Below are 22,927 nucleotides of genomic sequence, written 5' to 3'. Positions count from 1 at the left end.
AGAATAATAATCTGAACCATTTGACACTCTTTTTAATTGTTGGGAGATTAGGCCAAGGCCTCAGCTAAAAAGGGTGCACTCCTGTGGGTACAAACTCACTGACGCAGGTTTGTTTAGACAGTTGCAAGAGGAACAATAACCGCAGAGATTTGATTGGTTGCCAGGGAAGACTGCGTGTTCATTGGCCCATTGTTAGTAAATGAGCCTAACGTGTCATCTTTTATCTATTAAAGGGATGCTCTGCTATGTAATCAAGGCAGCAATACTGTAAAGAAACCAAGATGCACAGTGGCACATCTCATAAAGGGGTGGTTTGCCTTTACGTTAACTTTTACTATGTTGTAATGACGAATTCTAAGAAACTTTTCAATTGGCCTTCATTATTTATTTATTTTTTATAGTTTTTTAAATTGTTTGCATTTTTCTTCTGACCCTTTCCAGCTTTCAAAAGGGGGTCGCTGACCCCATCTAAAAACAAAAGACCTGTAAAGCTACAAATTTATTATTATTGCTACTTTTTATTACTTCTTTTACTCTTCAGAACTCTCCTATTCATATTCCAGTCTCGTATTCAAATCAGTGCATGGTTGCTAGGGGAATTTGGACCCTAGCAACCAGACAGCTGAAATTGCAAACTGGAGAGCTGCTGAATAAAAAGAGCTAAATAACTTAAAAACCTCAAATAATAAAAAAGGAAAACCCATTGCAAATTGTCTCAGAATATCACTTTCTACGTTATACTAAAAATTAACTCAAAGGTAAACAATCCCTTTAATAATACTGGCATCATGTGATACTGGGCATGACCATGGTGAATTAGCAGTGAGGCCTAAGATGGCAGTTGGGAGGGAAATGCTTATGCTGCATTATATATGTGAACAGTGGCATTTGCACGGATTGTCAATGGTGATACTGCAAAACTGGATGTGACATATTGCTGCCAGTCTCCCCTGCCCCCTGCTCCTTTTGCTCTGAGACCCCCAGTAGGAGCAGGACTGGAAATAGGGGGTCACAATCAATGCTAGAACAGGGTTGCCGGGTCTAATTTTCAAAACCAGCCGAAAATTAGCCAAGAGGCACTTGAAAAGTAGCCCAAAAATAGCAGAATATGTGCAGTAAAAAAAAGTCTAAAAAATAAAGAATATATATATATATATATATATATATATATATATATATATACACACACCTTTTTTATGTTTCTATTAAGCAAAATGGGGCAGATTCACCCGTCACCAGGGAGGTAACTACAGAGGAAGCCCAGGAGGCATAGGGACCAGATAAGGCCTAATACATATACAATTTCAATAAATATTGATAAAACAGACCAACCTCTAGACATTTAGGTGGCCAGTAGATTTTTGCCCCAAAATTGTCTGAAATTGAGGAAAGTCACCGAAAAAATTGAGAATGTTTAAGAGTGACGGGAGACTGGGGTACAGAGTCCAAAATCTGGTAACTTTAGATTTCTACACAAGTCAGTCCCATTGCATGCTGGGTATTGTAGACTTACATTATACCTTGGCAGTCGGCAAATTGTTGAACAAAAACGACATTACCCAACATGCATAGGGAGACCGAGGCTTGGAACATTAGGGCAACAAAAGCCTTTGGCTGGTTTCCAAAGTACTTTCAAAACCAGTCCAGGCCAAGGCCAGTAAAAATTATGACTGATCGCATAACTGATGTTATTAATAGGAAATAAAGATAAATATATAGGAAGGCCAGTGATCCCAATGTTATTAATAGGGAATAAAGATAAATATATAGGAAGGTCAGTGATCCCAATGTTATTAATAGGGAATAAAGATAATATATAGGAAGGTCAGTGATCCCAATGTTATTAATAGGGAATAAAGATAAATATATAGGAAGGTCAGTGATCCCAATGTTATTAATAGGGAATAAAGATAAATATATAGGAAGGTCAGTGATCCCAATGTTATTAATAGGGATAAAGATAAATATATAGGAAGGTCAGTGATCCCAATGTTATTAATAGGGAATAAAGATAAATATATAGGAGGTCAGTGATCCCAATGTTATTAATAGGGAATAAAGATAAATATATAGGAAGGTCAGTGATCCCAATATTATAATAGGGAATAAAGATAAATATATAGGAAGGTCAGTGATCCCAATGTTATTAATAGGGAATAAAGATAAATATATAGGAAGGTCAGTGATCCCAATGTTATTAATAGGGAATAAAGATAAATATATAGGAAGGTCAGTGATCCCAATGTTATTAATAGGGAATAAAGATAAATATATAGGAAGGTCAGTGATCCCAATGTTATTAATAGAGAATAAAGATAAATATATAGGAAGGTCAGTGATATGATCCCAATGTTATTAATAGGGAATAAAGATAAATATATAGGAAGGCCGGTACTTTTTTTCTAGAAAAGTTGGCAACCCTAGACCCGGATGCGACCCAAAGATTTTGCGCAGGAGTCAGACAGAACCCGTCCGACCCATGGGTCCTGGTTTCAGGTCTGCCCGCAAATCACTATTGCCCAGAAGCAGTAATCCATAACAACCAATCAACAGGTAGAATTCACTGATCACCTGTTTAAAAGCAGACATCCCATTGGTTGCTATTAGTTACTGCTCCTGTGCAAACTTAGTGCCTTTTACTACATATGGCGGTTTAAATGTTAAGGCAATGTATCGTGTAAGAACTGTTTGTGGCACCATTAGTTTGCATCAAATTGTCCCCATGTGCAGGCCACAGGCTCACTTCCGGGTGCAGGCCAAACTGCTCCTTTAAGCCGGATCTACACACGGCAAAGGCGGTTTTGTCTTTCCCGATCCGCGGAAGGATCTACAGATGAAGCTTTATTAACAACTAAGATACCTTTAAATATACGTTCGCCTTTCGCGCAGCTGGCCTTAGTGGGCGACTAGTCGCCTGTATCTCGGCCGTTCGTAAGATGCGTAACTACACTGCGCTCCTCTTTCGGGACTTTTTTTTATGTACGGTCTGATATAATCTTGGGGGCGGGGGGGGTATTTTTTGACGGACTATATTTATATATCGGGGCGGGGGATAAACAAATCCCATTATCTTATTCGCAACATAAATCTACTTTATAAAGGTCAATAGAACGAAATTGATCGTTGTCCCTAAAAATATTCTATAAAAATATTGCCCAGAGCAAGTAGGAAAGTGGTACAACCCTCGCGCACACCCTTTCGATCGCTGATTGGATTCGTGGCGCTCGATTGGCAATCAATGCGGCCAATAATCTTCCCTAGTCCTACTTGGCAACGGCCGGCGGTAATTTCAACCAATGGAAATTAAGAATGGGCGGTACCATGCGCCGGAGCGTACATTCGATCGTTCGCTGAACGTTTGTAGGGTTGTGTGGGAGTCGTAGTACAATAGAACTCGGACCCCTTGGCATTGATAGCCTGCGCGGACTACAACTACCATAATCCTTCGGCGCTGCGGCGACTGAGGCTGCGCAAAGGAAAGGGGGCCGGCTCGGCTATAAAAGAGCGAGTCCCAGCCTAGAAGGAAGTAGTTGGAGAGTGGTTGACGTGTGCTTCGGAGCTGGAGGTGTGAGTGAGGGACTGAAACTAAGTTGCGTGTTCAAGAGCGGCCAGGTGGTGGCAGTGCCTAACAGTTTCATTCCAGTGCCGCGTTCCTACCACACGGCTGCTTGAGGAGAAGGGAAGCCAAAAGAGAACTGTGACAGGAGAGCTCATTGTAATTAGACTGTTATCCCAAGCAGAGCTTCTGAAGCCAACTGCCTGTCACTTTCCCTGGTTTTACGACACTTGACTCCCAGTGAAGTTGTTCATCTGTTGCATTCCCCCACAAAGAAGAAGCAATGTCTGAAGTGGGAATCTGCAAAAGTTTGGCAGGTGGGGGTAGTTTTCTGGCCCCTAAGGAAGGCGGTGGGTGGCAGAGAGAGGAGCAGCCCGTGGCAGATGCCAACAGTGTGTCAGAGGGCCACCACAATGAAAGTGGCTACCAAAAGCCAGGGCAGCTAGTCAAGGCAAACGCCCGGCAAGAAGACGATTGGAAGGAGCTTGGAAAAAAGAGGCACAGGAGACTCCGATCTAAAAACAAGAGACAGTGGAAACCCTACAGTAAACTCACCTGGGAGGAGAAGAAGGAGCTTGAGGAGCGTCAATCCCAAAGGGCATCAAGGATACGAGCAGAAATGATTGCCAAGGGGCAGCCCGTGGCACCTTACAACACCACCCAGTTCCTAATGGAGGACCACGACCAGGAAGAGCCAGACCTGTGCCCCCCGCCGAGAAAGTCCTCCGCCGCTCTTCCCCTGGCCATCATAAACTCATCCTACAAAGGAGACAGCACCGACGATGACTTGGAGGAAGAGGAAGACGAAACGGGCAGCGACGGAATGGGGGGCTACGACGGGGAAGACTTTTTGCAGAGGGATTTCTCGGAGACCTATGAGAAGTACCATGCGGAGAGCCTACAGGACATGAGCAAGCAAGACTTGATTAAAGAGTACCTGGAGCTGGAGAAATGCTTGAGTCGGATGGAGGAAGAGAACAACCGCTTGAGGCTCCAGTCGTTATCCAGCGCACCCGCTGCCGACCACAGGGACACAAGGATCCAGGAACTGCAGCTTGAGCTTGAAAAGCTGAAGGAGGAGAACCGACTTCTTCAGGAGAGGAAGCAAGTGGCAGCAGACTCACGTGAACACTGACCAATGACTTGACTAATGCCACTGAACTTTCTACAGTCAAAGTACAGGTCAACACGTTCCCTTCCATATTTTTTATGGTTGGCTTTCTGGAATCAGGGCAGCCATTGGGGGGCAGCTGGAACTACTATAGGGGGGTGCATTTTTAAAGGCCTGGAGATCAGTTTCTTTTTCCCCTTTTTGTAGTTGGAGCCCATTAGGGTCTTTTGCTCATGGGCAGGTAAGGCAATATCTAGGCCCTGGAGGAGTTTACAAGGGGCGTGCTCTGCTGAGGGGAGGCGGGGCCTGACTAGTTTCCTAGTCCTCAATTTCTAATGGTGGCCCTGGCTTGAGTAAGCACATCGCTGCCCTAGACCAGTCATTTAGAGTTTACCCACCCTACTCTACAATAAATTTTTTTTTTTTTTTTAATTCAAATCTGAACTGTAACATTTACAAACAACACAGGCCAATGGGGGAAAAGACTTATTTTTGACTGTTGATCACATTAAGACTTTTTTTTTTTCTTTCTTACAGCAGTGTGAATCTGAAATAGCATATTGAGTTTTATGATGTCTATATATAAATATATGTATTAAGTATACAGTTTTTTGTAATGATTTATTTGTCAGTATGACGCCTTAATGCCTATTCTCTAACCTTTCCTCGCATTCTAACCTGTTTAATGATTTCCTTTTTTTTTTTTCAGTATGAAACTTTTTAATAAATGTTTAAAAAGTAAGTCGACGTAACTGGTTGCTTTACTTTCCCACGTTATCAGGTTGAAGGTTTGCATGTAAATTCTTCTAGAATATTTAGAGTTTGCCACTTTATGCTGAACGCGGTTTCATGTATCTGTGATTCTTATCCGTTCTGTGCCAGATGCTTACAATGCACTGTCCTGTGTGTTAGAGAACAGTCTGCCTTTGCCATTCTTGCAATGAGACCTCCGTTTTCAACGAGCAATTCCTTGCTTTAAACCGATTGTTCTTTATATCGTTTATTTAGAATTAGTTATCTTATATTTCGGTGGTTTTAGTAAGGGGACACCCACCTCAAAGCTGTTATTGCATTGTTCAAATTATATTTTCCATACATCGTGTCAGCAGTTTTGGGGTAAAAGTCCTGTTTAAGGTGTAAGTTCTCCCATATCTGGAAAGTGTTTTGGCTTATAAGTGGGGTGTCTTTAAGTTTATAGTCTGTGACACATGGGGTTTTTACTACCGCTTTTTAAAGCACTTGCCGAAATAACCAGTTATGCTGTTGTGGATTGCTCCCCTGCTGGTAAAAATGGGAAGTGCAGTGAGTTTGAAATTCTTGTTTGATTTTTCCTCTGGGATTCCACAGAGCCCTAACTGGACCTACAATTGAAACTGGTAGATTGTAGGTCTGGACTGAGAATCAAAATAGGCCCTGGCATTTCAGGTACCCAGAGGCCGATTCAGCACACACAGAGGCCCAAACAGCCCCCACCAGCCCACTAAATACTGATTTTCTGTGGCACCTTATAGCAGCCCCTCTGGCATTTGCCAGAACCCACAGATCGCCAGTCTGGGCCCTGTAGATTGTAAACCCATGTAATGTTCAAATTCAGGTTACTGAAATCAGTGGGTTATGTTTACTAAAACTGGATAAAATTGCCCCAGGACACCAACCAATCAGCAAAGCCGTCAGCTGCAGGTAGAAAAATGAGAATATATACTTGATATGCTGCTTTAGGGTACCGCACCAAGGCATTGTTCTTCCTAATTGACTTTCAATTTGCTGTTTCAACACCTAGGAATCCTAGTAATGCGATAACGGGGCATAACCAAATAATAATAAGTCGGGCTTTTGTCCTAGTGAGTGTCATACTGAAAGTCTGATTCAGATTAACGTCCCCATTATTTTGCGCTCTATCGTATTTGCTTTAAGGGCCATACATGAGAGGTTTCTCAAGAGGACCCAACGTGTACTGTAAATTCTGCACGTCTCTGCTGACTAGTCTGTACATGCCACACTGTAGCCTAAACTGTCATATACAAACCACTATAAAATCTGGGAATTTGTGCAGTTATTTCTGATTTGCCCCCTGTGGTGGGGGGAGGGGCAGTGTGCTTTTGTATAAATAATTATTTTAACATTTTAAATTCAAGGCTGTGAGAGAGAAGCTATGGTTTTTCCTGTGGTGTGTGATGCCATAACTTGCACAGGGTATTTGGGAGGGTGGGAGCTGACATATTGCTAGATTCAGCAGATAAGTATCCTTCATATACTGCTGATGAGCAGTATATCCACCCAATACAGCTGCATCATTGGAGTCTTCAGAGAATATTTCATGTTTAGGTAAGCAGTACATCCATTCCCCCTGCTGTTTAAATACGAATAACTGAAATATCATAAAATATGACCTTCTACGTTTACATTTAGAAATTCATTTGATTGAATCAACCTAAAAACATCCATTACCTACTATACTTTTATTATTTTTTAGTAATCAAAGCACACCTTGGCCCTTTTTACCAGAAACTGCCCTGCCCCCTGCTGGCCACATGATGCTGGGAGTTGTTAAAAGGGATTTTTATGGCAGACTAATGGCACGTGAAGTGCAGCCTCGGCTTTGCTGTTCCTGCAATATTTCTGCAGGCAGACAGGACCTGATATGCTCTTATCTGTTCCCTTGTGTCTCTACACTGATGGGCACAGTGTCGGCCTAAGTGCAGGATATCCGCATGGTAACAATGCATTTTCATGAGATATCTGATATGGGGGAGCACGTCGGCTTCTGTCGGGCTCTCCATTTATGCTTCTAATTGGCTCATGGGTGTTTTCTCAGCTGGTGGAAAACTGCTGACTGTGACCCCACAACCTCTCATTCAACACCAGGCTACAGTTTTGGAATGGAAAATGCAAGTGCTTCTTTTTCCCTTTGTCCCATCAAACTTTAACAGGAATTCTACCTAGTGTTCTTCTTGGGGGCTAAATTCATTTACATTACTGAGGATTAAAGGGAATTTTTTAATAAAGCCCTTTTGTTTTTAACACTCTAACTATAGTAATGGTGGAGTGTTTTTAGCCCTTCTCAAATTCCTGAACTTTGACCGTGGCACCATGTCAATGATGTGAAAATGTGATAATCAGGAATTAGAAAGACCCACAGATATTTATGTAATAGGGAATTTAAGGTTTTCAACAATTTAATTTTGAGCCTGAGCCCTTTGCCCGAAATGTATTTAATAAAGAGGTCACGCATGCTCTGGTTAGAGAAACCAAGAACTTTTGCCTCTCTGTAGCTTGTTAATTTGATTGCTTTTAATAAGTAAACCCTTATATAAATATATATGTCCCTCTATTGTAGAACTCCAAATGTAAGATGCCAAATGCAATATTAAGCTCGTCATACTCTATAAGATTCTCTCGAGTGGATCTTTCTCTGATATGCCAACCAGCTTAATCCGACAGTTGACCATAGGGCCATAAAAATTGGATTACAACAGTGGGAATACATATGAGCCGTTGGAGCAGACTGCAACAGCAAGTCGTATCAGTCCTCAATCTGAAGGGAAAATCAAACCCACCCAATCGGCATTGGCTGATTTTCAGATTTTAGTCGATTGCCCAATCAGAGGTCGCCATACTAGGACAGATAAGATGCTACATCGCTCTACAGGACAGGAATCTTAAATCTGGCCATGTATGGACACCTTTAGGGTGGTGGCACACTGGGGATTAGTCGCCAAGCGACAAAACGCCACTACTGCGGTGACTAATCTCCTTGAAATGCCTTCCCATCGGCAAGAATGTGAATCGCCGGCAGGATGGCATACATATTGCTTCGGTTTTCTAAAGTTACCTCTAGAGGAAGCGACTTCGTAAAACTAAAGTGACGCGTATGCCATCCCATCGGCTATTCGCATTCTTGACGTCCGGAAGCCATTTCAGGGAGATTAGTCGCCCGCAGTAGTATTTGTCACTTGGCGACTTATCTCTCCATGTGCCACCACACTTAGGGGCTGATTCACTAAGGGTCGAATATCGAGGGTTAATTAACCCTCGATATTCGACTAGGAATTGAAATACTTCGAATATCGAAGTCGAAGGATTTAGTGCAAATACTGCGATCGTACGATCGAAGGATTATTCCTTCGATCGAACGATTAAATCCTTCGAATCGAAAGATTAAATCCTTCGAATCGAAAGATTAAATCCTTCGAATCGAACGATTCGAAGGATTTTAATCCAACGATCAAAGGAATATCCTTCGATCAAAAAAACTAAGGAAAGCCTATGGGGACCTTCCCCATAGGCTAACATTGACTTCGGTAGCTTTTAGCTGCCGAACTAGGGGGTCGAAGTTTTTTTAAAGAGACAGTACTTCGACTATCGAATGGTCGAATATTTGAACGATTTTTACTTTGAATCCTTCGATTCGTAGTCGAAGGTCGAAGTAGCCCATTCGATGGTCGAAGTAGCCCAAAAATACTTTGAAATTCGAAGTTTTTTTACTTCGAATCCTTCACTCGAATTGAGTGAATCAGCCCCCTAGTCTCACCCAGAAATCACTTGGAGAAGCAGGAAAGTGTATGGTCATGTACATTCCACTTATCTAGAAGCAGGAGGAATAATATTACTGTCCAAAAAGAGTCCGATCCAATCAGCATTGGGACACAACTCCCAAGTGTACAGATAGATATATAAACAATGACACCCTTGTTCCCCCTGGACTTCAGAGGAAAAGTAAGAATACTGGAGTTTTCTTTTTGTATTTGCCTGCGCCCCACTAGCTTTCCACAAACTGCACTAAAGTGTCACAGAGGCCCATTATTTGGTAAATGGATGCACTTTATGTGCAGGGTTAATACATTACGAATACATGGATGACGCAGGCTCCACAGCCAACCTGTGCCAGATACACACACACACACAACTGCTACTGTTCATGCCCTGCCAGTTGTGTGTTTGCCTTGCATATTAATAACCCCACGCTACTGGTATATTTTAATTACACTTGTGATGTGCTTGTGGGATCATCCATCATTTATGTATCCGGATAATCATTTATCTGTCTCTCTGAGGGCACAGAGCCAAAGGTTTGAAGTTTAAGTGCTTCTACACAGGGCTGAGCTTCCAGAACAACATCACACTACAACCACAACACAATTGTGGGACTGGGTACATACCTGTACAGTGTCTGGCATATGGCTCAAACATTCTAGGTAAACACTGAGTATGTTCGTGGTGCCTGAATAAAATAGAAAAATAGATTGTAAGGTTAGCTCATATTAAAAACAAAACAGTTTAAAGGGGATCTCCCACCAAAAAATGATAAATGAAACAAACAATAATTCTAAGCAATTTTCCAATATACATTGATGAATAAATATCCAATGTTTTGAAACATATTTGTAAATGTAATTACTATGGACAGTATGATTTATGGCATTCTGACTCTTGAAACAGCGTAGCAGATGTCTGTTTGACCTCAGGCTTGTTAATCAGCTGCTTTCTGCTACATTGTTTCAGGAGTCATAACCAGCAGGGCAGAAGCTATAAACAGCCAGACAGATGCTTTCAATAGCAATTACACTTATAAATAATTTTTTTTAAATTAATGTATATTGGAAAGTTTCTTATAATTACATTTACTTTCACTATGCAAAAAAAAAAAAAAAAAAAATGTGGGTGGAGATCCCCTTTAACCTGTAAGAAAAACGGAATAAAGTTATTAGAGAGAATATCCAATACATCTGAACACATCTGCACCAATGTATTAATTGACCCTTTAAGATATTAAAATGTGGTCATTTTAATGATTTCCAGGGACACTTTGGGGTTATTTACAAATATGCAATACATTTTAAGCGTGGGGGTACTTTTCCTGTGAGCGCCATTTTGTTTAATATCCCAGGTATCCCTTGGGAAGGTTTGCCACCTGACTGCTATTTACCGGCCTGGCCAGAAAAAATTAGGCTTGACACCAATGTTATATATATTAATGCGGGACAGCCCTGATTTTGACAGCTCAGCCCACAGACCCAGCATTTTATTAAAAAGTCCCGAGTTTCTCTATGATCTTCTGCACTAATGCACTAGGCCCAAAACACTCAGCACCTGCACTAAGCTACATTTGTAACAATTTAAGATAAGCAAAGATGCAATTGTAACTATTTAAAAGGGCAATTTCATCTTGATTAGCAAAACTCTTTTAACACATCCCATGTGTAGCGTGCCAGACTTTTTTTTGTCCCTCTTTCAATTTTTTCAGATGTTGGGAGGTATAATTTTATAGGGAAAAAAATAAAATCTAGGAAGGCCAGTATTTTTTTTTTTCCTAAAAACAATTGCAATCCTACCCCTCAGCAAGCACATGCTCAGTACAGATTTTTGTTGATTTCTCTACCCAGGTTAAAGTGCTAAAGCTTCTGATGAAGTGGCAGGATGCCACGAAACGTGTTAAGCCAGGGTTCACTACTGCTGTAATTTGTTTTTATATGTATACTAAATAAAATTTCATTTTTTAATACTTTTACTGGACTCCACGGTGCTCCGCTGTTCTTTCTTTTCCTTAAAGTGCTTGCAACACTGAAAATTTGACACAGAAAAAGTACCTGGAGCCAGAGCAATTTTTGACAAAAAAATCATCACCATCCAAGGCTACCTTACCTGTGAGCGTTTCACATGCAAGCTGACATTTGATTCCATGTCCCTAGTCCTCTTTGTTTCTGCTAGTTACCTGTATGGCACGGGCGGACCCTTTACGTGGTGTCGCGAAATTTGAATCTATTTTAATGGGCTTCGGGCCAGTAATCGTTGCCCGTTGTTAGGTCTAACTTGTTAGTATCTGGGTGGGATTCTGTCTTGTTTTGATTGTGGTTTTGATCCCTGCCTGCCTATTCTGAACTCTACCGATATTGACCCTTGCCTGCCTGACTACTCTTTTAATGCTGCCTGTACCGACCCAGGCCTGTTTGACCTTGCTTGAACTCCGCCTGTACCGACCCCAGCCTTTCGTCTACTCCCTGAACTGTTTGCCTTCTGTCCAAAACCCTTGGTAACGCACGTGCCCCTTTGCTCATTCAGAACACTTGCTTTGCTCATCTCAAATAGCGTTGCCACCTGGCCGGAAAAATTGATGGTTGATCCCAATGCTATTAATAGCTAAAAAGATAAATATCTAGGGGGGCCGGTATTTTTTTTCCAGAAAAGGTAGCAACCCTACTCTCAAGTGAAGACCTGGTGGCATCTGAGTAGCTGAGGGCTCCTCCTGAGGCCAAAGGCGGCAGCTACAGGCAGAAGATTGAGCCGAGACCAGGGAATTTAGCACTTGTTCTGAATTTAGGGAGCTGTACGTGACACATTGGCATCAAGCAACCCTACCCGGGCATCCAGTGCACCGCTTGAAAGCCAGTAACGGAACTACTGCTGGCAGAGCCCCAGGACGTGCAGTTGGCCCCCCCTCCAACACACAATCTTGATTTGGAGAAGATCCATTGGATTTGCTGAATATGTGAGGCTCCAGCGGGCCCCAAGGGGTTGCGGGTCCTGGTACTAGAATCACAAACTGACATCCCTCAAGGAATCTGATTTTTATTAATCTATATTGGGTAGAAAATAGAACTTTTTGCAGTAAAAATAAAAACAACACTAAATTTCTTTCAGAAACTAGTGTTTTACTTCTTTTTAACTCAAATTCTGAGGTAAACACTTTTCAGAATTCCCCTCTGTGCTGTAGGCATACATCAACAAGAGGATAGATAAATAACGTGGCTGGTATTTTACAGGCCTGGTCGGTAAAAATGATGCTTGATGCCAATGTTATTAATAGGAAAAAACAGCAAGAATATAGGTATTTTTTTTCCCATAAAAGGTGGCAACCCTAACCACAGGGTAGCCCACAGCTGGCATTTTCTAAGGAGGATGTTAGATGACAGTTGCAATATACCAAGGACATGCTTTTTTCAGGGGCAGCAAGTTAATGATACCATGAGGCTGGAATTGGAAGACAACTGGCATCTAAGGCCTTTGATATCAAACCAGAAACGGTGAAACCCCAGTAAACATTGTGCAAAAAGTTGCCCGTCACGTGAGAGGCTGTTTAACAACAACACCCACATTTTAAGGATATTGGACAGAGTATATTGATGACGAATTCGACGTGTTAATCTCAGTCACACACCTCCAGGACTAGGCCGCAAGCCTGGTGATGGAGTAGAAGCAGTCACCGTGACTGACACATACGTAACCCACCACCCTTTTTTTTTTTAATTCGCAGCAACGACAGCGGCCCAGTTATTGGTAAAGCCACCACGTAGATAAATATTCGTTTTATTATTAGTAGTCTTTGTCAGAGAACGGCAAATATTTATTTGACAACAGGATTTGTACACGCCTGCTTTTCTAAGAACTACAATGCCCGGTGTCCCCGCGGCCTAGATCTGCTGGCAGGGTGCCTCTGGGAAATGTAGTTTTCATGCGGGCGACGCGCACTTGCGGAAGAGCGGGATACTATGATTGACAGTTGGTACGTCCAATAGGCGGGCGGAGTTCATGTTACCGGAAGCGCTCTCCTATTTAGAATGGGCGGGCATGTGGTGGGTGCAGTGTGCTCATAGCTGCTGCTTACAGTGGGTTTATTTTCTTTCAGGGGACCCAGAATACGGCTGGGCTTCTGTTTTGCTGGTTTCCCTTTGAGATTGAATTGTGTATCTTAGTTGCTATTATTTGGGACAAAAGGAAGTGAATGTATAAGCCAGGAGGGTTGTTATTGTTCCTTCGGCCTCACTACTTAAAGGAACAGTAACATCAAAAAAAATTAAAAGAAAAATTTGTTAGTATACATCAAAAAATAAACACCAAGACAAATAAAACTTTAAAATAGCAAAGCCTTTATTAAGAAATAACTTACCGCAACTCCACTTCCGTTCATGTTAAGAAAAGGTGATATGGTGACCATCCATTGTGCGGCACTGGATTTCTCCTCCCTGGCTCTCTCATGGTGTGCTGACAGCGGCTGCTGCATCTGGGAGCGCAAAATTGTACACATCACCCCGGCTTCTGTGTAAGTACCAGTTCCTGAGTACAGACCACTGGAAGACAGGGGGCAGCTGAAGGATCTAAGCGCTGGCTCGGGTTCTCCGTGCTCTTCTGGAAGTCGCACTCTACATCGCCCAGCTATACAGGCTTGCCAGATCCCTTCATATCCCTTTATATAAACTATAGTAGTACTTATCTGTTATCTACTCTGTATCCTGTGCTGGCTGCCCCCGTGGCTACACCGCAGCTTGTTTATATAAACTATAGTAGTACTTATCTGTTATGTACTGTGTATCCTGTGCTTGAATGGCTGCCCCCATGGCTACACAGCAACTTGTTTATATAAACTATATTATAAACTATAGTATTACTTATCTGTTATCTACTGTGTATCCTGTGCTTGAATGGCTGCCCCATGGCTACACATCAGCTTGTTTATATAAACTATAGTAGTACGTATCTGTTATCTACTGTGTATCCTGTGCTTGAATGGCTGCCCCCATGGCTACACAGCAGCTTGTTTATATAAACTATAGTAGTACTTATCTGTTATCTGCTGTGTATCCTGTGCTTGAATGGCTGCCCCCATGGCTACACAGCAGCTTGTTTATATAAACTATAGTAGTACTTATCTGTTATCTACTGTATATCCTGTGCTTGAATGGCTGCCCCCATGGCTATACAGCAACCTGTTTATATGAACTATAGTAGTGTTTCTGAAGCAAACACACCAGTTTTACCAGTGCAGGGCAACAGTACATTATATTTTCCTATTTTTTCATTTTTTTGTGTTACTGTTCCTTTAAGGGGTCATTTCAAAAACAGTTTTGCTCCAGGGCAGTAGCCCCTAGCAACCAATCAGCAATTAGATTTGATCGGCCAAGTGCCTTTTAGGCCCCTAAAGTTCCATAGTATGGATATTTATGACTGGCCTAGGAATGTTAACAGATATAATTGATATTATGTGAAATAGGAAGAGACACACGTAAACCTGCCTGTCAAGATTTTTGTTATCTTTCTCAAAATAAATTTGTATCTGAGTAACAGCCGTGTCACTCCAGCCTTGTTTACTCTGTGGCACGTTGTGTTGTCCTGTGTAATCCGGTAAAGCCCACAGGCAGGGTGTACATTCCTATGTTAATTACTCGCTGAACTAACATACTCCCCTTTTTGCACCTAATACTTTATTGTAAAGGAATGTCGACTCTTGGAGAAGGAACAGCGAAATTCCTGCACAAGTGTGAAATGACAATGTATAGCAGGGAAAGGATACAATTGCACATTATGTACCATTAAGGGACACTTTACCTGTAAATTGTGCTTAGAACAGGGTAGTACTACAGTTTTATGGGATCTCTATGTACAGACTATAAGCAAACTTAGGGGGCAGTTCCTGCTGAATTGTGCTTAGTACAGGGAATACCTATGCTGCCATAGTTTTATGGGATCTCTCTGTATAGGCTATAAGCAAACTTAGGGGCTGTTCCTGTTGAATTGTGCTTAGTACAGGGGAATTCCTATGCTGCCATAGTTTTATGGGATCTCTCTGTACAGACTATGAGCAAACTTAGGGACTGTTCCTGCTGAATTGTGCTTAGTACAGGGAATACCTATGCTGCCATAGTTTTATGGGATCTCTCTGTACAGACTATGAGCAAACTTAGGGACTGTTCCTGCTGAATTGTGCTTAGTACAGGGAATACCTATGCTGCCATAGTTTTATGGGATCTCTCTGTACAGACTATGAGCAAACTTAGGGACTGTTCCTGCTGAATTGTGCTTAGTACAGGGAATACCTAGGCTGCCATAGTTTTATGGGATCTCTCTGTACAGACTATGAGCAAAGTTAGGGACTGTTCCTGCTGAATTGTGCTTAGTACAGGGAATACCTAGGCTGCCATAGTTTTATGGGATCTCTCTGTACAGACTATGAGCAAACTTAGGGACTGTTCCTGCTGAATTGTGCTTAGTACAGAGGAATACCTATGCTGCCATAGTTTTATGGGATCTCTTTGTACAGACTATGAGCAAACTTAGGGACTGTTCCTGCTGAATTGTGCTTAGTACAGGGAATACCTATGCTGCCAGCCTGCCATAGTTATATGGGATCTCTCTGTATAGGCTATAAGCAAACTTAGGAGACTGTTCCTGCTGAATTGTGCTTAGTACAGGGGAATACCTATGCTGCCATAGTTTTATGGGATCTCTCTGTACAGACTATGAGCAAACTTAGGGACTGTTCCTGCTGAATTGTGCTTAGTACAGCCATACTGCCATAGTTTTATGGGATGCCTCTTTACAGGCTATGGGAAAACCTACGGAGAGTTTTATAGAACTCATGATTTGCTTGAAAGTTTCCCATTTGCACGGAATACCCTATAAACTTTTGGGTTTTAAACTATAGCCAAGGTGCTGATTATTGGTCCTGATTAGATCCATGGAGTTTATGGATAAGAGGAATGATATGGCAGCTCTAACTCATATGCTTTAATGTTATAGAGTGTATATATATATATATAATTTAGGTAAACCTCTATAGTTCAGTTATATTGCCCTAACGGAATAATAATATAAAAAAATGAATCATCTGACTTGGAAAGTCCCTGTCTGTACCCTGCCCACCGCTCCCAGTCTCCTCCTCATCATCAGCAGCGTCTACCAGTCTCCCTTCACTAGACATTTCCAGAGCTGCACCCAGGTCTTTGGAACCTCCATAAAGTTGGCAGCAGGTGGAGTTTTCCTTCTGTTTGATCAATCAGCTCCAGGCACTGATCAACTGTCAGATGCTGTGCAGTGGACACATGGTACGCATTGGGGCTGGAGCTAGGGTTAAAAAATAATGGCCTTCCTATATTTTTTTTTCCCTATTAATAACATCGGGATCAACCATAATTTTTAACTAAAATACCGGGAAGGTGGCAACCCTAGTTGGGGCATAATAGGGCAATATTTCTTATATAAAGCAAGGCCTTCTGACGTGGGCCCTTGGCCAGGGGCGTAACTACAGAGGAAGCAGACCCTGCGTTTGCAGGGGGGCCCAGGAGATATAGGGGCCCCATGAGGCCCTAATTCATATAAAACCAATATAAATATTGGTAAAAAAGGTTAATCTCTATATTTTTTTGGGGCCTGAAAGTTAATTTGCTGTGGGGCCTAGTAATATCTCGTTACACCACTGCCCTTGGCTGTAGTAGAAAGTACAAAAAGGGGTGTAAACGACAGTTGCTTTAGTTAACGAGAGGCTCATTAGGGGTTTGGGCCTTGTTTTCCGTCTGATCTGCATCCTGTAGAACTCTTGCACTTCCCGTGCCGTTGCACTTGTGCATTTACGTTGCATTATGTCTGTGCCATGCAGGGGGGCGAATGCTACGTTCTCCCTTCTCCTTTTTAGCAAAGCGTCAGCTTTTCTGCGCTGGAGACCAAACCCACACATTTCCAAAACATCACCACCCCCTTTAAACGCTGGCAGAGAGGCACAAAAACCTTCCTCGGAATGTGTTATTACTGGACTCAGAGGGAAATTTGGCACCGGGGATAGAGATGGGCGTGGGGTGTCACAGCAGGAGAATAGCAGGGGCAACACAACATGTAGGGATTGTCCTAGAAATGGACGGATTCCATTACTCACAGTCCTGCACTGCCACCTGCCGTTGACAGTTAGTATTGTATGTTATGGACATAAAGAACTTCGTTTTATACAATATTTCCCTGCTCATATGTACAAACATTGTCTGTCCATATTCCAATATTCCAATATTCCAATTTTGTGATCTGTGCACGTGTAGCTGTAAAAGTAAAAGCGGGTGGTTTGAGTCCACCTGTGTCATTTATGATTGACTGCAGCGCCATCGCATGGATAGGGAAACCCCCTGACTTTTTTTTTTTTTAAATGACAGTTTTCAAGTTATGGGTTAGCAGTTTAAGGGGTTCAGCTTTCCAACCCCAAGAAAAATACCAGATCTGTTGGCCTGAGTCTGTATCCCAAGGAGGGCCAAACATTTTAGCCATTTCAGTCACCCGTCTACCTCAAAGGAGACATTTTGTGTAAAAAATAAGAGTGTACCACTGCATTAGATATAGAAGAATTGTGCTTAAAAAAGTAGTGTTTCAGGCTGATTTATTGAATATTTCTGTAAAAACCCTAATAATCCCTCCCTTCTCTTCCACGTCCTGAATTCCCAGGCTGTGCACTCAGCTCACTGCACTGTAGGACAGGAACCAATCAGCAGCTAGCAGGACCTGATAGGGAACTGAAGTCTGTCTGTGCTTGTGTGACTGCAGGGCTGTGATTGGCTGTCCCCCTCCTACTGTGCTTCTGGGAGGGACCGTTAGGACACGCCCGTCCCTCATTTGAAATACATACAGGGACCAGAGAACGTCTATAGGGAGCTCCAATAAAGGGGCTATTTTTAAAGATAATATTAATTTTAAGCACCATGTAAAAACAACACCATCTATTACTTATAATTGCCTACAAAATTAGAGTTTTTTCATTTATCCTATATGTCTCCTTTAAATATTCATTATACACCTTTATAATGATAATCTTATAATTGAAATGGGCTGCCCAGGCCTGCTATCATTTGCTATAGCTTTACACTGTTTAGTATCCCAGTATCAGCAGACCCACGGCTATGAACAGCAGCGTAACTGGAAACAATGGATTATAAATGTCACAAAAGGCACAGTGTGTACGTCAGCTCCTGTATAATATCAATACAGTTTGTACATTACCTGTATAATGTTATCAAAGCATGTCAATTAGATTGGTGTTCTATATAACAGTAAAAAGCACATTATTAATATACAGGTATGGGACCTGTTATCCATTTCCCTCCATACTGTACATGCCTATTTCCAGGGTCAAAATGTGCACCCTGAGACCAGGGGTCGGGAGCCAATATGGGTCTATTTAGGGTGGGTGCCTGTGATCCCCTTGCATATGGTGACACTCTCCTACATAGGGGACAGGCATTAAAACGAGGGAGAGAAACACGTTTGGGTTGTAAATCTGATTCTGTGACTTAGGGGCAGATTTACATATGCTCGAATATCAAGGGTTAATTAACCCTCGATATTCGACTGCCGAATGTAAATACTTCGAATATCGAAGTCGAAGGATTTACCGCAAATAGTTCGATCGAACGATCCTTCGATTTGAAGGATTTTAATCCATTGATCAAACAATTTTTCGTCGACCAAAAGATTGTTACAAAGCCTATGGGGACCTTCCCCATAGGCTAACATTGCACTTCGGTAGGTTTTAGGTAGCGAAGTAGGGGGTCAAAATTTTTTTTAAAGAGAAAGTACTTCGACTATCGAATGGTCAAATAGTCGAACGATTTTTAGTTTGAATCGTTCAATTCGAAGTCGTAGTCAAAGGTCGAAGTAGCCTATATATATATATATATATATATATATATATATATATATATATATATATATATATATATATATATATATATATATATATATATATATATAATATCTTCCTTATTGCTATTTATCATATTTTGATATAGCACCCACTTGGACAAGTCAGAGTGCGGATACACACCTGGACTGTGTGTATATATATATTCCCTTGTTTGTTATAGTTCTACAAGAGCAGTGACCAGCTCCATGTTGTAGCTCCCACCCCCTCCAACTATAGTCAGGTGATCCCACTGGTGTCTAATAAAAGGGCAGCCAAGTTTGGGAGTTTTACTTTGAAAGCAGCTAGTAAGTTGCAGGTAAAACGTATTCGTCCCTTTTATAAAATGTATAATTAAACCATAGAATTCTTAATGAATCAGATGAAAGTTGAGCGTAGGACTGGCCAGATATGGGATGACTTTGACGTAGTTGGCCAGCTTAAATATATTGCAATATATGGACAAACAATCCCTGTGTTGTTTAAAGGGTAAGGCATTTTTCAGTAGCAGTAGCACAAAATGTCTCTGTCTTAAATATATTGATAATGGGTTGAGTGCAGAGGAATCTTGTATTTGTCTATATATATATATATATATATATATATATATATATATATATATATTATATATATATATATATATACATATATATACAGTCCAGAGTTCCACACACTGAAAAAAAGTACTCGGAGAGCCTTCTTGTAAAGTGCACTTGTCCTTTATGAGCAGTTCCGGCATGTTGGGTTGTCACTCCTCCTGCCCTTTACACACAATTGCTTTACTTAGCGTCATGCAGAGCTATTCAATACATTTTCCCACCCATTCTGCGTGTTGTTTTTTGCTTCCTCCTGTAAGTGCCCGTTCTTATGTCTAACAAGCGCTTGAGTCAACGAGGAGGAAACGCACCTTCGGAGAGGCCGGTGACTGACATGAAACGTGTGGGCGTACTTCTGGGATATTTAAATGGTTTGCTGGTCTGCAATTACTATCCTTCCATCCTTCTCCTCCTCCTCTTCCTCCCAGCAGCCCCTTCATGGCTTGTTACACCAGGGACAGGCAACCTTCATCATTCTGGCTATTATGGTATTATAACTCCCTGCACCTCTTACATTACACGGACATAGAAAGGGCCTTTAAAAGAAGCAGAGAATCAGGTTGCTGGACGCTTCTTTTGTGTGTACATATGGGTCAGCACCAGGCCCGGACTGGCAATCTGTGGGTTCTGGCAAATGCCAGAGGGGCTGCTATAAGGTGCCATAGAAAGTCAGTATTTAGTGGGCTGGTGGGGCTATTAGGGCCTCTATGTGGGCTGATTGGGCCTCTGTGTACCTGAAATGCCAGGTCCTATTTTAATTCTCAGTCCGGACCTAGTCAGCCTTTAAGCCAGGGCAGCAAATGAGCTGCAAATTCTACCCTCAGACTCTCTCTTCCCCCCATTCCACCTATTTTGGAGCCCCCATGGATCCCAGTTGGGGAACCCCTGCACAGAGGCTTTGACACCAGTGCATATACGCAACGTTTTTTACCCATTCACGCATAAATTAAAAAATAAAAATATAACATTCACATAACCAAATGAAATTCAAAGTCGATGCAATTTGCATTCATTAGCATAATTCGGTATTTGCTCCTGCTCACCCATTGCAAGCTATTTGTAAAAAGCTGCTATAAGAGAGAACAGCGAGGCATATGCGTTTGTAGATGAGGCCTTTTATGGAAAAGTATTACAATATAAGTATGACATCAAGGGTGTCATTTAGTCTCAAAGGGTTGACTTAAGGAATGGACTGGGCCCACAGAGGCCCAAACAGCCCCCACCAACCCAAATAATAGTGGTTGCCTATGCCATTTTACAGTAGCCCCTCTGGTCTTTGCAAGAATCCACAGTCTGGACCTGGTCAGCCTTAGAAATGCAATGGCCTTCACAGAGATGGCCAAGAACATTGGGTCTATGGTGGGTAGAGACATTAAGCTGACAATACATGTCCCAATATGAACTTCTGTACATATATTGTGGGACGATGATCCCAACTGATACACGTGTGCTGTGACATCAGTTGGTACGGTGCCTGGGTAAGTTTGAAGGGGGCCCCAATACATGAGAAGCTATGATTCATGAGTTGCAAAGGAGACTAGGCGTGCAGGAGAATGGGTGAAGTTTGGACAGATCGTGGATGAGTTTTGTGCCCAGACAGGGCAGACCAGGGGCATGAACATGGTCTCATTCTACTTGTTGCCTACAGTCCAGAGGCTCAGGTTACTGGTGGGCTAATTATTGGGGCCAAGATGCGTGTAAACCCACCCAAGATCTTCCTTTAATACCTTCAGATTATTATGAACCTACAATGCAATTATTCTACAAAGGTCTACGTTCTGTAGTAGCAGGCATAAAATGAACATGTCTTCCCATCTGCATGGGTGTGGTGCCCAGATGGTGGTCGACAACAGCAGCTGCTACTGCCATATCTAAGACTGCCAGGGTGCTGTGCCCATTATCAGCAGGAAGCCTTTGCAGTAAACTGCTTAATCAGATCTATTTACTGTAGATAATAATCAGGAAACCTGCTTTTTGGCTCTGTGTGGTTAATAACATCACAAGCAGATAGCGGCAAGGCCAGTGGTGGGCTACTGGCTGGAAGCTATGAACTGTTATAGTTCCAGGCTGACTGTCCATTGGCTGCAACTGTCTTAAAGATATATATGTAAATTGTAGACCATTTGGGAATTAATGACCTGCTCCGCTCTTCCAAGCCCCCCTCCCAGCAGAGCAGAGGCTGCAAACAGCTGATTTTGCTAAGCTGACCTACCCCAACCATATCCAGATGTGACGTCACAATAGACTCTATGGGGCAAATTCACTAAACGCCGAAGCGCCTAACGCTAGCGTGAATTTCGTTAATTCGCCGATTCACTAACGAACGCTGGCGTAAATTCGCTAGTGTTACTTCGCACCCTTACGCCTGGCGAATTTGCGCAACGGACGTAACTATGCAAATTCATTAACGCGCAAATGATTCTGAGCGCTACCTTTTACGCCAGACTTCCGTCGCCACCTCAGACCAGGCGAAGCGCAATAGAGTAGATAGGGATTGCTTCAAAAAAAGTTAACATTTTTTCTAATGGGCTGAAAAAGATCGAAATTTTTTTTGGGGCTCCCCTCCTTCCCCCCTACATTTCCTAACTCATGGCAACTTAACTATACAGTGGGCCCATGCGTAGGGCAAAATAAAAATTTTATTTGCTGTTTTGAAGGTTTCCCAGGCTTGTGTAGTTCTGCTACATATACCTCCATTGTAACTTCAATTTGGCGCCGTATGCAAATTAACCATCACTAGCGTAACTTCGATTTGCTTGGCGAATTAACACTAGCGCAACTTCGCAACCGTATGCTACCCCTGAGCGCAACTTCGGATTTTAGTGAATTTGCGGAGCGCTGGCGAAGAGCGGTAAAGCGGACGCCAGCGCAACTATGAATCATAGTGAATGTCCCACTAAGTGGGGCGAGTAACCCCAGGATTGAATTTTTAAAAAAAATTGTCTGGCATTTTCTTAAATTCCTTTGCAGAGTGTTTTTGGTGCACCCCCACAGTCAGAAGATCAGGTTTTACTCTAATCTTGACTGCTTGGCATCTATTCCTTGGGCACCCTCAGGTACCTGACCCAAAGTAAATATAGATCCGTGAATCATTTTATAAGGGTCAATTAGAAAGGCAAGTTTATAGGGATAGAACGTTGCCGTACCCCTACATTCAAGAAAGCATTGCTATACAGGGATTTCTAAATGGTACAACTCTTTTTTAATGTTATAAACCAAAAAGTCGCTAGATGGCGATA

At 42.1% G+C, this 22,927-nt stretch overlaps 1 protein-coding gene across 1 annotated transcript; it reads left to right on the top strand.

The window, feature by feature from the left end:
• Positions 1 to 3,378: 3,378 nt before the first annotated feature.
• On the top strand, positions 3,379 to 7,037 carry hexim1.S (hexamethylene bis-acetamide inducible 1 S homeolog). Its single transcript, XM_018238086.2, has one exon. It carries the CDS (start codon positions 3,840 to 3,842, stop codon positions 4,689 to 4,691), a length of 852 nt encoding a protein of 283 aa, XP_018093575.1. The 5' UTR covers positions 3,379 to 3,839; the 3' UTR covers positions 4,692 to 7,037.
• The last annotated feature ends 15,890 nt before the right edge of the window (positions 7,038 to 22,927 follow it).

Source organism: Xenopus laevis, chromosome 9_10S (assembly GCF_017654675.1).
Source record: "Xenopus laevis strain J_2021 chromosome 9_10S, Xenopus_laevis_v10.1, whole genome shotgun sequence".
NCBI lineage: Eukaryota > Metazoa > Chordata > Amphibia > Anura > Pipidae > Xenopus > Xenopus laevis.
The sequence above is the reverse complement of the archived record's forward strand: the minus strand, read 5'-3'. Positions and strand labels throughout refer to the sequence as shown.

What these genes read in the sequence shown, in the direction of transcription:
- hexim1.S (XM_018238086.2), top strand. Translation starts at nt 3,840, where the DNA reads ATGTCTGAAGTGGGAATCTGCAAAAGTTTGGCAGGTGGGGGTAGTTTT.